The 19002-nt window shown below is 34.9% G+C and overlaps 1 protein-coding gene across 6 annotated transcripts in view; it reads left to right on the forward strand.

Annotated features, from left to right (window-relative positions):
* EPHA5 (EPH receptor A5) overlaps positions 1-19002 on the forward strand; it is a 356087-nt gene that overhangs the window by 61656 nt on the left and 275429 nt on the right. For all 6 annotated transcript variants that reach the window (XM_059670011.1, XM_059669975.1, XM_059670021.1 and 3 more), the window contains exon 3: positions 10831-11494. In XM_059670011.1, the coding sequence (XP_059525994.1) occupies positions 10831-11494 (664 nt within the window). The remainder of the gene's footprint in view (positions 1-10830; positions 11495-19002) is intronic.

A 19002-nucleotide genomic window follows, 5' to 3' on the forward strand; every position in this document is an offset into this window, starting at 1 on the left:
GGGTTGTAAGCTCGATCCCAGTAAGGGTCATGCAGTAGGCAGCCAATCTATGAGACTCTCATCATTGATGTTTCTCTCTCTCCATCTCTCTTCCTCTCCCTGAAATCAATACAAACATATATTAAAAGAACACAAAACCATATCTTCATGTGTATACTTGCCATCTGTATATTGTTGGCAGTAGTAAGCCTTTTTGTGTCTTTTGTCCATTTTCTAATGGGATTATAGTTTTTCCTGGTGAGTTTTGAGTCACCTTCACCTATAAAGTTTATATTTGCTAGATATAAAATTCTTAGTTGACTCCCTGCCCCCGACCCCGAGCATTTTGAATATGTCATTCCACTGTTATTCTAGCCTGTATTGCTTTTGCTTCATTAGGTAACTTATTATATTCTTGTTCTTCTCTACTTGATGATTGGTTTTCCTTTGCAGCTTTCAAAATATTTTAGTATCTTAGCTCTCCGCAGTGTTGCACTAAGGTATTACTCTAGTGTATCCTAATTGAGTTCAATGGGCAGTTGACAACAATTTTTTCATCAAATTTGGGAAAATGTTTATATTTATTCAAATAGCGTGCCTGTCTTATTTTATTTCTTCTCCTCTTTTGGGACTGTCCTTACACATACGTTGATATGCTTAATTTTGTTTGAGAGGTTCTGATCCTTTGTCAATTTGTATTCAAGATCTTTTTATGTTCTTTAGATTGGATCTTTTTATTAATCTGTTTTCATGAGCACAGTGCATTTTTTCTGTTCATTTACACACTATCACTATATGATTTATGCATGTAATAGGATATAATTTATAGTATTGTTTTATTTACTTTAAAGTATATCAAAATGTTTTACTCTTTTTAAAATGTTCATTTTCCCTTATTATATATATTTGAGATTTATATATAAACAAACTGATGTTAACTCTTGTATAGTGATGCAAAATATGAATAAAACAAATTTTATGTATACCTATTAATGGCGATGTAAGTCTTTAATAATGTTTGGCTACTTTAATGTTGGAGGTGTCATGTTGGAGTATGTATCCTTAGTCACCTGTGAAAACTCTGGTTTAAAGTATTTTTAAAATTTGTCTTGTATTGCTAAATAGATCCCCAAATTTGGCTACTAATATATACTCCCAGCATGGAAGAGACCCTGTTCCCTATTGCCCTTCTAAAACTTTATTCCATATCTGCCTGTGTTTTTTCTAATAAATATACATTTAAGTGTATTGAATTGTTTTATATTCAGTACTAGAGGCCCAGTGCATGAATTTGTGCACAGGTGGGGTCTGGCCAGATCGGCCCACCCCTGATCAGGGTGGAGGGGCAAATTAGGGATGGGGCTAGCTGGGGGGAGGGGTCAGGGGAGGGGCTGGCCATGGGGGGGAGCTGCGGGTGGTTGGCCAGTCAGCCCTACCACTGGTCAAACTCCTGGTCGAAGGGAAAATTTGCATATTAGCCTTTTATTATATAGGATTATATAGGATAACCAACCAAAAGTGGAATGGAAAACTTCATAAAAGAGCTCAAGATGTCCAGGAGGCCACTGAGCAATATTTTCTAAGGACTGTTATATAACAGAAAAGCTATTAATTGTGTAACAAACAGAACAGTGACTACAAGTCAAGGACAACTACCTTCTATAATTACAAATATATCCTTTATCATACCAAGACTCCTGTTTATTCATCTACAAATAAATATAGAAATACCAAATAATATTTAAGATTCATTAAGCTAAAAATTTCTATGTATCTGTGCCATTATTAGACTTATCTGTTAACTGCATTTACTCTATTTATGTTTCCTATTACTATTCAATATTGGTGAAAGAAATTGTGTTCATAAGCTGAGGAAAAGGCAATTCATAACTTGTTTGAATTTTAAGGTTAAAATCACACTGCTAGATTAACTTCACTATTCCCACTTGTGGTTATTAACTAACCTAAATAAAAGGCCTCAGATCATATAGGACCAATACTAGTATAGGAAGATAAAGAAAAAATATAGGCAAAGACCAAGTGGGAAGAATAAATGTAAGATTTCCTTACTGCTGCAATTTTATTAATGCTATCAAGATTTTATAATTGCCTAGAATTCTTAGTATTCCTAGAAAAAACAATTTTCATAGTTATAATTAAAAAGAAATTAACTATTAAAATGTAATAAAATGTAGAGATGTAGATTGACTTGATAAAACATTTTTATAAATATTAATCAATTACTGTCTACAGATAGCCCTGTTGCTAAGCTGCATTCTAGCTCTGGCCAGTGTTTCTCAGTGATTAGAGTGTGGGCAGGGTTGCAAGTCTGATTCCCAGTCAAGGGCACTACCTGGGTTGCAGGTTCAATCCTGGCCATGGTTGGTGTACGTGCAGTAGGTAAACATCTCTCATTGATGTTTCTCTCTCTCTTTCTCCCTCCCTCCCTGCCGTCCTCATTCTGTCCCTTCCACTCTCTCTAAAAATCAATAAAAAAATATACTCAAGTGAGGATTAACAGAAAAAGGAAAAGGAAAAAAAAAGCTGCATTCTAATATAGGTCAAAATTAAATTTGCATTAAACTAATGATCAAAAACATGTAAAAAGAAACACTGAAAATTTAGAATTCTTGATTTAAAATATCACTAATCATTTTAAACCACTACCATTAAGTGTTTGGTAAGAAATGTGTAGTTTTATTCACTGAGCAATTTTTTGTTGAAATTAATTTTTTGAACAGACAAAGCTGAAACAAACGGCAACGGCGCAACTTGCAATGGACCCATGGCTGTTCCTTCTTTTACTTTCAACTGAAATAGGGAAGAACTGGGATTCTGATAAAATAAGGCTCTTCTCTATGGGAGTTGACAGCACTAACTGTAGATGGCCTCCGTTTCTACAGAATTTTATTAACACGGCTATGGCAAGTGGATGCAGTGTGCTTTAGTCTATAGTATGGCAATATAATCACTAGATGCGAATGAGGTCACAGCCCTAATGTGGCTGTTTCCCAACAAAATATGAGATGGACATTCATGTTGAATAGCCACTGATTACAAGAACACAATTAATGAGAGATGTGAATAGCATTGATTTATGGGTGCTATTGTAAAGCCTGTATCAGAAGTTTAATGTTATCTACTGAAAAATGAGGGGAGAATAAAGACCAGAGAGTACAGACGACATTTTATTTTCTGGTACGTATTGAATTGAATTTGATCCCATAAATATTTGTTCTATTCCACAGGCTATAAAGTAATCGACTTTGGCTTTACTTCATACACAGAAAATTAATTGAGTTATTTCTAACAATATTGCTACACCATACTCATGAATTTATAGATGTTTTAAATAACAAGCTTCTATTTGATGCAATATTTATATTATTGAGGAAATGTAACAAGATTGTTGATTCAAACAATTTTTGGCATATATTTTACTGAAGAGCCAAAAGATAGTAGAGATATTAAATTTCTAAAATAGGAACTACATACTGTATATTTCATTCTTTTAAAACCATGTTGTCCTTGTGGTTGTGCATACAAACCACATGTTTCTGTTGCTCAATGGACTATGCATGGTCTTGATCCAAAATTCAGAAAACTGTTTAAGAACAGGTGGATTCTGTTAATTCTACAACAAAGGCTAACAATTTTATTTTTCAAATAATTTTAATTGATTTTTAGAGAGAGGAAGGGAGAGGGATAGAGAAATAGAAACATTGATGTGAGCATGAAACAGCTCAGCTGCTTCCTGCATGCCCCATCAGCCCCCGGCCCAGGCATGTGCCCTGACCTGGAATCCAACTGGCCCAAACAACTGAGACACACTGGCCAGGAAATGATTTTATTTTTTGAACACATAAATACTTCTTTTATGAGATATTGAAAAATTTTCTCTTTTGTTGGTTAAAATGACTTCATTTGCCACTTTATTCTATGCATTATATTATTAACTCCTCAAAGGGGGAAAACATTGTTAATACCAGAGAGTTCTGACCACAGATATTAATCAGGCACTAATTAGTGTGTCAGTAGCTCTGGGCCACAGTTTACTCAGCTGCAAAATGATGTGGTTGTGTTCTGGAAGATTATGTCATGTACAGAGTGGATAATGGAGAAAGCAGTCTTCTCAGATATGGGTTGACTAGCTGTAGCTCTAAACTATTCCTCCTGTATATATTACCTTTGAGGTTTCACACATTCAGGATTAATTCTGAATTACAACAAAATATCTTTCAAAGCATTATGAACCAATATGTAGTTTGCTCTTCTATTTGAACCTCATTGTTTAAGCAGTTGGGCAGCCACTGGACAAGGAGGTGGATAGGATCTCATATTTTGACCCAACATGCACAGGTCTTAATAATATGGTATTTATTCCTCATGAGAAATGGCATCTAGTGAGCAGTAACGGGTCAAAGTTGATAATAACAAACAGAAAAAATAAGTTAGTGCCAACAATAATAGGATTCCTCATCTTGTCTGCCATTAATCATGTTCCTAAGGCACTTATGCTTTGAGGAATTTCTGGCCGGTTTTTCTCACAATAAATGTCCTGGATTGAATATATTAGGCAATGACAGACTTCTGCATGCACACATAGACAAATGAGCTCAAGTGTACTTTCAACATGAAGGGGACATAATGATTGTATGTAAGCATAGTAAGTTTTATAAAATGTTATGGGGAAGAATAATACTACTCATATATCAGGCACCTGAAGAAAATAAGAAAATAAGCAATTTACTTGGGTTCTTGAGTATATTTCTCCTAGTTTTAATCAGTAATGCAAAATTGAAAAAAAAAGGAAATAATGAAACTAAAAATCTGAAATCAAAATTACTATCATTAATTAGATGCTAATAATAAGAAAAAAAAGACCTTTGGTGTGTTTGAAATTTCTGTGGTTTTTTTTTTACATTGTATTTCACTTGATTTTTGCAATAGCAGTAAACTTCCAGAAATTCTAGACTTTAGGTAAACTATTATGGGGCAGCAATTAGAATTTGTTACTCACTGAATTAAATGGGTAAAGTGCCTAACTTTCATATTCAAACTTTCCCAGGCACTTGCTGAGATCATGAGAGGTACTACTTTTTTAAAACAGCAGTTAATAATTTTAGGTCAGGATATCTTCAGTGAAGTTAGGAAACACTATACACACACATGCACACAAACAAATACACACAGAGAAAACCATAGAATACTATTACATCTAACAATATTTTCAGTAAAATGAAAGCCTAGATTTCACTTCTTTTTGGAGCCTTTCAAAGAAATTATACAAAATATTGAGATCTTAGAGTTATGATTTGGGCATGTCGAAGTGAAGCTGGAGGCAGTTGATACTGAGCCATATTGTAACATTTATCTGCCAAAGAAAATCACTAAGATAACCCTAATTTTATCTTATTGATATAAGAAATATAGGGTCACTGACTGATATGCTATATCCTAGGCTTTTAATCTATACAGAACAATGAAGAAAACTGGTGAGTGAAAAATAACCACAATATTTTAAAACATATCATGTTCAAAATATTATATTTCTAAACTAAGCTGAAAGTTATCATTGGTAAAATATAATGCTAAGAAAAATAGTTTTACAGGTTAATATACTAAACTAAATACAAAATAATTATACAAACGATTGGCATAAGAAAATGTCTTAAATGCTTAGAGCTTTTACAGAAGACTAATTTTTAAAATTATGAACTAATACTTTTTATTTTAATTTATAAAATTCAGTGATTTTACAAAGAATCAGATTTTTGTTCAATCAAAAGATAAATCATAATTTATTTATGATGTTTGAATTATTTCAAATTAGTGCATCTCTGGAAAAAGAGGGTTGGGTATATGTTGGTATTTATGTATTCATTACAAAATCTCTACCAAATGCCATACTTTGTGCCCTGCGGTGACAGATTCTGTGATATAGTAGAGAAAAAGATAAAAATGTCTCTACCCTCATATATGTTTTTCAGAGTATCTATAAAAATAAAAGCGTAATATGCTAATTAGACCGGACAGTCAAATGACCTTCTAGACCAGTGGTTCTCAACCTTCCTAATGTCACGACCCTTTAATACAGTTCCTCATGTTGTGGTGTGTCAGGGCCAGCCTGACAGGTTGAGCCGGGCTGAGGTAGGGAGGTGGGAAATGAAAAAAGAAAGAAAGACAGGACAGTGGGATCGGGAGGACTACTCCAGTTCTTGAGGAACTGAAACAACTTTATTTATACACAATCCTATTTATACACAACACACTGACTAGCAGGTCTGTCAAGAGGAATGTATTCTTTGTTCCTCTTAATTTCTAAGGGAGGGACAGAACAGAAGGACGAGTTCTCAGTACAGCATATCTCAGTAAATAGTTAGAGACTTCTTGGTAAGCTATGAAAGGCTGTTCTCATTCTACAAAGGTTGCTCTTATTCTACTGATCCCCGCCATCCAAACAAGTCTGGGAAAACTGTGTGGGTACGGGTCCCAGCCTTGCCAGCCCCTTCAGGTGCAAGGACCCTGCAACTTACATCTGGCCCCCAATAGTGGTGACCCCCAATTTCATTGTTACAAATTGAACATAATTAAAGCCTAGTGATTAATCACAAAAACAATATGTAATTATATATGTGTTTTCCGACGGTCTTAGGCTACCCCTGTGAAAGGGTTGTTCGACCCCAAAGGGGTCGCGACCCACAGGTTGAGAATCGCCTTAAGACCATCGGAAAACACATATAGTTACATATTGTTTTTGTGATTAATCACTATGCTTTCATTATGTTCAGTTTGTAACAATGAAAATACATCCTGCATATCAGATATTTACATGATGATTCATAACAGTAGCAAAATTACAGTTATGAAGTAGCAACGAAAATAATTTTATGGTTGGGGGTCACCACAACATGAGGAACTGTATTAAAGAGTCGCGGCATTAGGAAGGTCGAGAACCACTGAATTCTAGATGATAGATGAGCTGGGACTAAAACTGGGGCTTCAGGCTGATGATCTTTCCTCTGTACAAGAGTAATCAAGTGTTTCTGTTCAGGCCTTTACGACAAAGTTTCTTACCTCTGTATTTAACCTTAATATAATAATCTGTGGTTTAAAAAAAAGTACACAGAAACACAATAATGAAAACAGAACTAGATGCTAGGCACCCCTGATCATTTGAAAGGTTGAAATCAATTCTGTTCATTTGATGGTTCCTTATCTGTATTGGGGGCGGGGGTATAATATAAGGGCTGTTTCTTGAATCTGTGTTTTTTAAGCTTTGAAGGCAAAGGAAGTGATGTATAGGCTAGAGGATTGGAAATGAGGATGATACTAAGAGGCTAAGAGACAATAGGAGCTTGGGGCTGGAAACCTAATAGAGCATTGAGAGGCAGGCAGGGAGAAAATAGTTCTTAATGACTTAGCAAAAGTTGGTAACTCCATGATGCACATATGGATATAAAAATAAGTCCTTTCTCTCTTCCACTTCTCTGATGAATGTGGCTGACTTGTGATGCCTGGCCAGGCATAGGATTAGAATGCAAATGACTTGGACTTTTCAGTTTCCAGTGGGAAAAGAAGCAAAGCCAGGCATCTGGGAGAGAAATCAAGCCGGCCCAAGCTGTCTGTGTAACTAGAGGAAACAAACACAGAAGCTGGGCTCAGGGGCTGGGCCTTGAGGAGTAGCTGGATCGGAAGAACAGAGCTGCAGTCTCCATATTGCATTCAGTGACCACACTTTCAAATTGCCCAGGCACCTCATTTGTAGTAATCAAAGGATTAGCAAACACTTTTATTAAACCATGGATTATAAGAAATCCAACACAATTGAGCAGAAAATATTGTGTTTTCTGTCAGGGCCTTTCATTATGTTACAGTAATCTCCTTGATATGACATTTGCAAAAGTGTCTGAGAATATACCTGCCAGGTTGTTAAGTTCTTAATGACTGTTGCTTTCTCTACATCCTCTCATTTCATTTTCATAGGTAAGATTTTGCTGATGAGGACAGGAAATCCTCTTTGTATTAAAAGGGGGAAAAATCTTGGGAGAACTCAAAGTTTTATTTCAGCAAGTTTAAAATAAATTAAATATATTTGTCCATTTTTTGGCATATTTATCTAAATAGGAGAAGATATTTATGGGAAATGTGTATATATTACATGTTTGATTCTTTGAATGGCTTATGGCCATAATTATTTAAATTAAAGTCTTTCTATTCATTCATTAGAAATAGAAAATTTGAGCCTTCATTTATATTTTGGACATTTGAAAAGAAAAATAAATAAAATACCACCATAATAAATTTTAACATGAAAGAAAATTGCAGTTTTTCTCTTCTTAATTGAGAATATTCAGAGAAGCAGATACTATGCACAGACTTTGAAATTATCACCCCAAACAGTAAGTATTAAACTGCCTTGTCAAGTGCTTCTTGGCTTGCATTTTTAATAATATTTGTGGTACCTTTGACTTTGTACAGGGAAAGACTGTGAAATGCTAGCTTTATAACTTTGGAAGAAGCTGCTATTTCAATTCCTTTTACTTGTCCATTTCCTTTTACTTGCTAGCAGGGTCCTATTGGAATATATGTTGCAGAAATAGGACTTCTATACATGAATTAAAGCCAAGGATTTGAAATAGTCTGTGTTTTGTATCAAAAGACTATTATAAATTGAAATATAAAACAAAGATAATGTAGCATTTTGATATTCTTTTTTTATGAAAACATTTCAGTGCTATTTTCCATTTTCCTAATTCAAAGAATATCTTTTAATTAATCTTATTACAGTAAGTTGATTATTTTTATTGTTTTCATTTGGTTAGTTGAGGTGCTCTTTTTCTTAAAATATTAATCATGACATTCATGATTAATAAGTATAATAAAGAGATTGATCCCTGGATTGCATCAGGGAAAAAAATGTAAGTAGATTAATGACAGTGCTGAAATAGAAGGCTGAGTTAGAAATTCAAACGCTAAGTAGGAGTTTAAATACATTCTGAGAGAGGACAAGTGAGATGAAATGAAAGAACTAAGGCTTCCCATAACACCATAAAGTGAAGGCTGTTAGAGATAAAATCTTGATTTCTCTCTCTTGTGAATTTAAGGAGCTAAGAAGTTTTCCTCATTAGCACATTTTACTTTGTCTGTCTAATGGCAGCTAGAATTTTGATAGGGGCCATCAGAGGTAGATGATTTATGGGCATCCCTGGGATTCCACATTTGTCACATTTTTTTCAGTTGAATAAAACCTAGAAATAATGCTTTATTTAATTTTGTGTCTGAAGAAATGAGGTCCTATCAAGTTTATCTCTATTGATATCTGAAATCACATTCTGGATTTATTGAAAGTCATTATGGTTTCATGAGAGGAAAGGTGCACCAATTCATGCACCAGTGGGGTCCCTCAGCCTGGCCTGTGGGAACAGGCAGAAACCAGCTCTCCAACATCCCCTGAGAGGGTTGTGAGAGGGTGCAGACCGTATTGTGAAAGGGTGCAGACCAGGCTGCGGGACCGCACCGGTGCATGATCAGGGCCCGGGAGGGACATGGGAGGTTGACCTCAGGAGGGCTCCAGGGTGTGTCCAGCCCATCTTGCTCAGTCCCGATCGACCAGATCCCAGCAGCAAGCTCACCTACTGGTCGGAGCATCTTCCCCCTGTTGGTCAGTGCACATCATAGCAACTGGTAGACCGGTCAACTGTCTATCATTAGTATATTACACTTTGATTGGTTGAATGGCCAACCAGCCGACCGAACACTTAGCATATTAGGCTTTTATTATATAGGATTGCTCTGTGTGTTTCACGGCCAATTTTAAAGAGTTAAAAATTACATACAGTTTTGTCTACACAGATTTTTCACAGGTTTAAGAAATTTCTTAAATTATAGTAACACAATTATGAAAAAAACAACTGCTTCTATATTGTTCAGACAGGGCATGATGTATTGAGATTCTCAAAATGGGAGTATTTTACTAGGAAAGAAATTGGCTTAGATCTCTTCTTTGACCATATAATATTTGTGAAGCTGTATAAATTATACTTAATTTTTCTACATTCTGTATATACTTAGAACTCTTAAGGTCATGCATAAAATGATACATTGGTAAAAAAAAGAATCAATGCATTCCCAGGATATAAAGGCACATTAGTATTTGAGATGACAAGGCTCTGCATATTACTAATCTGTAATTTTACCCCTATATTATATCTCTCTAGGTTTATATTAGTGGAAAATTTATGAATAAACATTTAGTTATCCAATTTGTAAAAAAGTCCAACACAGATTAGTTCAAAGAAATAAAGATACATTATTAACTGTAAAATAGTGACTTTTTTTCAAGTTTTATTACATTCATGTGTTATTTGTCACATGCCAGAATTACCTAAGTGTGATTTTACTTGTCACATTTTCCTTTCTTCTTTTCCTCATTTACTACTATTTTCTCATTAGTGTCTTTCAAATGATAGTTTCTTTTAACTCTAAGACTTTATGTACCTCTTAGTCTATATATTTTCTTCCAAATATACATCTTTTTCTTTCACTGTTCCTTGCTGTTAACTGCATACACATTCAACTATCTTTTATTTTTATGCTGAAATACATGTTTTTGTTTTCTGGGTAATATTATTCATATGTGTTCACTTATGAGTTACACTGGAGATCATAAATTACTATTTTAGTTAATTTTATAAAGGCAACAGTATTTTTTATCCTTGCTATATAGCTCCTCCTCTCAATACTATATATCAAGTATACAGAAATTTGCACATCTGCATTTTTTTTGACTATTTTTTTTCTGGTTATTGTCTAATTTTTAAACATGCTTTTCTATTTTATATTATACAGTGGGAAGAGATTGGTGAAGTTGATGAAAATTATGCCCCTATCCACACATACCAAGTATGCAAAGTTATGGAACAGAATCAGAATAACTGGCTTCTGACCAGTTGGATCTCTAACGAAGGTGCTTCCAGAATCTTCATAGAACTTAAGTTTACTCTGCGGGACTGCAACAGCCTTCCTGGAGGACTGGGGACCTGTAAGGAAACTTTCAACATGTATTACTTTGAGTCAGATGATGAGAATGGGAGAAATGTCAAGGAAAACCAATACATCAAAATCGATACCATTGCCGCTGATGAAAGCTTCACAGAACTTGATCTTGGGGACCGTGTCATGAAACTGAATACGGAGGTTAGAGATGTCGGACCTCTAAGCAAAACGGGATTTTATCTTGCTTTTCAAGACCTGGGTGCTTGCATCGCTCTGGTTTCTGTGCGCGTGTACTATAAGAAATGTCCTTCTGTGGTACGACACTTGGCTGTCTTCCCTGACACAATCACTGGAGCTGATTCTTCGCAGTTGCTGGAAGTATCGGGCTCTTGTGTCAACCATTCGGTGACAGAGGAACCACCCAAGATGCATTGCAGTGCTGAAGGGGAGTGGCTGGTGCCCATCGGGAAATGCATGTGCAAGGCAGGATATGAAGAGAAAAATGGCACCTGTGAAGGTAAGGGCCTGCCTGTGCATCCTCAGGTGCTGTCTGCTTCAGGTGGATCATGTATATGTATTTCCTCCAATGATTATGAGCAGGTGACCTTTTACTTTGCTAATTTATGGAGATTATTTCTTTTCAGTTTGATATTTCTCTTCTCGGAATTTTAAAATTGCTGGCAACAATGAAAGATTTAATGTTCTATTTTATTGGCTATACATAGTTAATACTCAGAAAGTGTCTTACATGCAGTGTAATATTTCATATTCATTTTGCTTTCAGAAGTTTCAGAAGTTTTATTTTTGAGCAACTCAAATCAAGGAATTATCTTTGTGTATATAACTTTATTTGTATGATTATTATCTGCTACTCTATTATTATTTTCTCTCCATGAAGAGGAAGTGATAATTTTACTTCTTTATAAAATTCAAATGCAAATCTTAGATGAGACTTGTTTGGGCATACTTTTAAAAATTCTTCAGTAATAACTTCAGCCATATGAACTCCATAGGGAAATCTCTGTAAACAGCAGAGCTTAGTTTACTGTGTTGTTTACATATAATTGCTATTGCATGTTTGTGTTTAAACATTTACAGGTCATTTTTAGATGCATAGAAAGTAGAGCCAAGAAAACAACTGCTTGGAGATAGAGCTAATACAAAAAGGTTATTTCAAAGCAATTTGCACTTGGAGATTCTTTTTTTAAATTTTATTTTAAATCGAAACTTGATCATACATTTTTCCCTCTTCATTTGAAAATACTCTCATTGTGCCCACAATGTAGTGAGTTGCCCTTTTAAATTTGGATTTTTATCAATAGCTTTTTGGAAGAGGTTAGTACTTTATGTGAAAGTGAAGAACAGCTTAGAAGGAAGATTTTTTTTTCTTAAAAAAATCATTCATCCTTATGAACCTGCACTTGCTTTCATCATGATATGCATGTACTAAGTAGGTAATGAGAGTTAATGTGTATTAAGGAGAAAACCAAATATTGAGAAGTCACCCTAGTTCCACTTGGTAGCTTCATGTGCATTTTTTTTGTGCTAAATCCAATATATAACGTGAATCAGGCTTGTTCAAGTTTGTTCAGGCCTGAATGTAGATTGATTATAAATCCAGGGAAACAAAACTAGGGAAGTTACCTATAAATCATAGTGATGCTGCTTAATTATTTCTCTCTAGAAATATATTGCACCATTTTTAAATTTCCTTTTTCAGCATCAGTTCATATGTATTGTGTCTCCTGTATTTAAGTGTGTGGTTGTTGTTTTGTCATGTAATCTACCATTATAGACACACACACACACACACAAACACATGCATGCACACATGCATGCAAACATATAAACACAAAGTTTCATTAAATCAAAATTATGTTTCTGAATGCTTTTAAGATTGTCAGGGAAATGAATTATTTTTTATTTAGGATTGGATTTAAAGGAAAGTTCTAACTAACTTTACCTTAACTTTTTTTTAGCTGCCTCCTCAGTGTAAGGTGAGGATATATGTAATTGTGGAAACAAATATAACCCATTGAATATATTTAATTCCTTTCTCTAAAATATTTACAATACTTTCTCTAAAATATTTATAATATAATCTTATTATTTCTAAAAAAGTGTTTGCTAGTGTTATAAAGCAACATGCTCTATTTGATTAGTTGTTTATGTAATTTTGAAGAATATGTGGTCAGTTTAGTTCAGAGCACAATGACCTTTATCTTCCTTCAGATTGTATAAAAGACATCTGCATTTTTAGAGGATACATTTTTATTACTGCTGGGATTAAAATAATACCTTTATGATGAAAATATATTGGGGAAGTAGTTTCCTGATGGCATGTGTCTTAGTGCAAGCATTAGATGCATGCGTTTCTCTTCTCACACTCTTCCCTTAATAATTGAAAAGAGACTTAATTGAGATACAATGGGTAAGCAGTAGATTCTACACCTAGAAAAGGAGGTCACTAAACTGGACTCTGTCTCAGTGTGTTTATTACTCCACCCTGGTAGTAGGAACAAAGCTGTAGGATCATGAAGGCTATTGTATAGAATGTAATGAGTCTATATGAATAGTGCCTCTTGGTGTTTTCCAAAGTACAAATAATATTTGGCCACATTATGAGGAAGTCCAAATGTTTATTCTATAAATAACATCTCACTGAATGAATGAATAAGTGTTGAAGGTTCACTTTAGAGAATTAAGGCATCACAGCTATTCCCCATATCTATACTAGTGGTCCAGTGCATGAAATTCGTGCACATTAAAAGGGGATTAATTAGAGGAAATATTTTAATATTGCTATTTGCCCTTTCTCTATAATAGAACTGTGGTGTCAGAGATGAAAGAAAATTAATAAAATGTATATGAAAATCTTCCTCTCGTCAGAGTCTGGGGCATGTTGCGGGACCCAGAATCAAGTCCCTGCCCACCCGTGGCACCGCAAAATCGTGTGAGACACAGACTGAGCTGGCCCCACCCTCACTGGGCTAGATCCAGACCCAGCTATCCCTACCCCTGTCAAGCCCCCTGGGTGGGGTGCACAGCCTCAGGTCCCCTGTCAAGCCCCACTGAGCAGGGAGGCGCAGACTCAGGATCCCTGCCTTGGCCCAGTGCCACACAGCCTCAGGCCCCTGCTGAATGCTTGTTAAGGCTCATTATGGGAATTCGGCCTCCGCTTTGGGTGCAGCCATCTTGTGTTACGGAAACCCTGCCTCCGCGCTGTGGGCACAGCCATCTTTGTGATGGTGTGATGGTCAATTTGCATATTCCCTCTTTATTAGATAGGATGCACATGCAAGTAAATGTATGTGCATAGTGTCTTATAAAATTCCACCATAAAGCTAAACCAGAGATTTTCAACCTTTTTCATCTCATGGCATACATAAACTAATTACTAAAGTTCTGCTGCACACGCGCGCGCACACACACCCACATATATTTGTCAATCTAACAGAAAATGGATATACTTTTGGTTCATTCACATCAGATGGCTATTGTTGTGTTAGCTGTCAGTTTTCATTTGAAAATTTTAAGGGATAAAAAGCCAGTGCCCCTGACTAAATAGTCAGGTATTACATGTTTTAAACATTCTTGTGCATTTCAGTTCTCAATCACTGCTCTAACCCATTCTATGATCTTATCCTGCTATCCCCAAACTTTTAAGTGAAGATCTAAGTGTTTTAGAAATATATTTGACAGGCCAGAATTCTAAGAATCATTCTTAACATCTCCTTTCTACTCACTACCCAATTCTAATCTATCACAAATTAGTTATAGAAATGGCAACCAGACTTATCTTGTAAAATCATTTATATCTCTCTGTTTTCTTTCCCTCCAATCTATAAACATATCTGGTTAGAACTTTATTATTAAATTTAATGAATGACTTTGTATATGGTTTTGATTTTAGCCATGTGAATGCAAATCTGGTTGTTTCACACACCTGTCCTCAGGCCCCACCTAACCCCAACACCTACACTTGAAATACTTCAGTAGTTTTCTTTAAGACAAAGTTTTTACAGTAATTTAAGATCCTGCATGGTTTTGACCCTATTATCTCTCTGGACACATCTTAAACTATGTTTTCTCCCATCCACTTTGCACTAGCCACACTGATTTCCTTCCAATTTCTCAAAGGCAATTTGCTCATTTTCACTAATTCTTCTGTGATTTTGTTACCTTCCGTTAAACTTTTTTTTTTTTTTACCCCCTTAATGCCGGGTTAACTCATACTAATCCTTTAGCTCTGTGGTCCAACTCCTCTTCCTCAGGAAGGCTGTCTCTGACCCTTCAAGACTAAGTCAGGCCTGTTATTCACTCATATAATTATTCCTTCAAAGAACCTCTTAGAGTTATAAGTTTGCACCTATTTGTGAAGTTATTATTTGGTTAATGATTCTCCCCACCCCCATCAGACTACATCATCCTCAATGACAGAGGTGATGTTATTTAAGGAATGAGAAAGAAATCAAAAGGCAAGTGGTAGGGACAACAAATTCAAAGTGAGGAAATAGAATGTGCAAAGCATAAAAGAATACTGTGGTTTAAAATTTTTGATTTATTTATCTTTGTATTTATCAATTGAAAATATCTTGGTTTACAAAATTGATGTATTTTAAATTCATCCTTTCTTAGTCCTAAGATTTCCAGGCCAGATTTTCCAGTTATAGGTATTAAATCATATGTGATTGGCCTGCAATATTTTAACTATTATAGAGGCCATCTTAGTGATTTTTGTAGAACTTAAAACACCATATACTGAAATATGTTGATTAGGTAGCCTTATTATGCATTTATATTTAATAACTCAGGTTCTTTTTTATAATGTAATATTTACATTAAACAGTTATCTGCATGGACTATGAGAATATTCAGGTTAGAATTTAGCTGAGAACTCAATTTGTTGAACTGCAGAATCCCAATTTTTTGTTGTTTTGCCTTTTTTGTTGTCATTAAGTTTTCAAAGTCCTCAATAAGACAAAGGCAATGTGAGTATTAGAGCATAGATTTTGGTTTGCTAGATAAAATTTTGCCCTCAGATTACTTGATACCATAACATAGGTCTTTTTTTAAATTTTCACATGGAATAAGTAATGAAAAACTATTTTTATTTATATAAATGTGAAATAGATACTCAGATGGGTAAAGGAGCATACTTTGGTGTTACAGTTGATATAATACATAGAATTACCCAAATGTCTTTGAGTTTATTTCTGCATCTTATAGTAATGGAAGATAAATGCATTTGGAAAATGGTTAATTATTACATCAAATAGGAAGGTTTTGGGTATATCTCAACTATCATATTTTGCTATAGTTCTGTATTCTTTTGCCCCTTAGATAAAATGTTCAATATTCTAGAATGGAGATAATGTACCTTGGTCATAGTGAGGATAGAAAAGTGGGATATCTTCTTAGTTTTACCTCTTCTGGGATTTAATTAAAGATATAATAAGAAGCTGAATAAATCTATTCTAATGATTTTCATATGTTAACTTTTACCAAGTTTATACTAGGAGGTGATCTGGTAGTTGCTATCAGATCAGGATCATGTGACCTGATATATGTGCAGGGCATGATGGAGTTGATCCAAAGGCTTTTCCAGCCGTGGGCAAACAACGGCCCGCAGGCCGGATCTGGCCCGTTTGAATGAATAAAACTAAAAAAAAAAAGAAAAGACCGTACCCTTTTATGTAATGATGTTTACTTTGAATTTATACTAGTTCACACAAACACTCCATCCGTGCTTTTGTTCCGGCCCTCCGGTCCAGTTTAAGAACCCATTGTGGCCCTCGAGTCAAAAAGTTTGCCTACCCCTGGGTCCCTTCAGGATTGAGACTACTGGGTATCTCACTGACACATGGCTTAAACTCAGAAGACAGCTAAAAAGGACTCCTGGAGTCTTAGCCCATTTAGCAAGTCAGTGATCTATCATCTTCATACACACTCACTTAATTACCTTTAAGAGAAATTGACTACACTTTCCCTAATAATCTGGCTTTAATGAGGTAACAAAATACTCTGGTTTCTATTGTATGAACTTAAAATACTATATAGAGTTCATTTATTTTCTAAGGCTTACTTTTATGCCTGAATTTTCTATAATAAATTGCTTTTAAGTATACAAATTTATTTCTTTGAAATATTCTTTATTATCAGAAACTAATAATGTATTAAATCCATTTATACAAGTATGTTTTCCTACTTGTGATTTGTTATTATTTCTGATGAAATCCATGCTATTCTTTCCCCTTAAGAGTCATATGGAAATTTTTTTGAGTACAAAATGGTTAGCAAAAACCCATTTTGGAAGTTTCTGCTTTTTATTGAAGTGAATGTGTTTGAAAGAAGCAATTGAGTTCACATGAATCAAATGTTGCCTGCTGACTTCTCTTGTGATTATGTTGCTGACTTACTCAGATGCAAGGCAAGACCACTAATCTTCATCAGTTGCTAGTGGAATGAAGTAGTAATTTGAAATTACCCCTAGATAATTATAGTTTCATTTATATCAAATGGAGAAAGAGATTTAGATTGTGGGTCACTGCCAAAACCAGTCAAAGTGAAGAAGGTATATAATGCATGCTAAAATGCAGGGTAAGAGGGTTTATACACTGCGGGCTGTGGAGAAAAAGCACTTATTAATTGTCCAACTGAGAAATGATTGCACAGCAAGGAAAATGTAGTGAAAATACTAAGCTGAAGAAAGAGCTTTGATTCAGAAACAGTGCAGATACTGCAGGGAGTAATATGTCGATCATTCATACTTCTGGTGCATATTTATGTTTGAAATAAAATTGGCTGGAAATACAGTGTATTAGGTGTTCCTGTAATTATGCATTGGAGAGCCTAGTTATTTTTAATTAGGCACATTACCAAAAAAAATCAAAGAGGTTGAAATTCTGGTTCTATTTGCTATGCTCTGTTATGCAACAAAAAGAAACTAATTTTAATTTCTAAATTTTGGCAAAAGATGGTAATTATGAAGTACAGAGTATCAGTGATGCATGAGTGTGTGTGTGTGCGTGTGCGTGTCCTGCTGCTGTGTGAACCACCACCATCAGGACAATTAAGTTGCTAAGTCATTTCATCAATTTGCAGGTATTACACATAATAATAATAACCATAATAATGATAATAATAATATATTATTATTATTTAAATATATATAAAGTCCTTTTCTGATATTACACATAATAATAATAATAATTATTATTATTATATATGTATATATATACATATATATAATTTAAATATATATATTTAAAGTCCTTCCTTGAATAGTTGTGGATCAGATCTACTAAAGTTTTAGAACATACTTTGCATTTGTTTTTATTTCTTTTTAATTAAGGTTTCTCAATACTGACACTCTTAACACTTTGGGCTGGATAGCTTTTTTGTTGAGGGAGGGGATAGTACTGTTTATTATAGGATTTTTAGCAGCTTCTCCGGCCTATAATTCCCTTTTAGAGGAATACTCCACTCCCCATTTTGATAGTCAAAAATTGCCTCCATATATTGCCAAGTGTCCTCTGGGGACAAAATCACTCCCAGTTGAGAACCACTAACCAAAATATATTCCCTCTGGTATGCATGCATATAAGCATAAACCATGGACACTGGCAGTAGGGGCGTGAGGGCATGTGCTGGGGGGTGGGAACAGCTGAGGAGAGGTCAATGGGGGAGAAAAGGAGACATAATACTTTAAACAATAAAGAACTAAAAAAAAAAGAAAAAAACATACTCCCTCTGCCCATGTGAGTAGACGTGCTGATAAAACTAAGTATGTATGCAGACACGTTACCTTTGCAAAGTGAATATTTTTCTTATAATTCTGCCAAGAAAAGGAGGTGAACGTTTTGGAATGTGACCAATTTAATTTGAATACAGTGGGAAAGACACTGCTTGTGGGAGGCAGCATGCTCTAGTGGCTTAAGCACATAGGTTCTGAGCCAGCATTCTTGGATTCAAATAGTGCCTTTGTCACTTAGGATATCTATATCCCCACAAGTTATTGAATCT

The sequence above is a fragment of the Myotis daubentonii genome, chromosome 1 (genome assembly GCF_963259705.1).
Source record: "Myotis daubentonii chromosome 1, mMyoDau2.1, whole genome shotgun sequence".
Lineage (NCBI taxonomy): Eukaryota > Metazoa > Chordata > Mammalia > Chiroptera > Vespertilionidae > Myotis > Myotis daubentonii.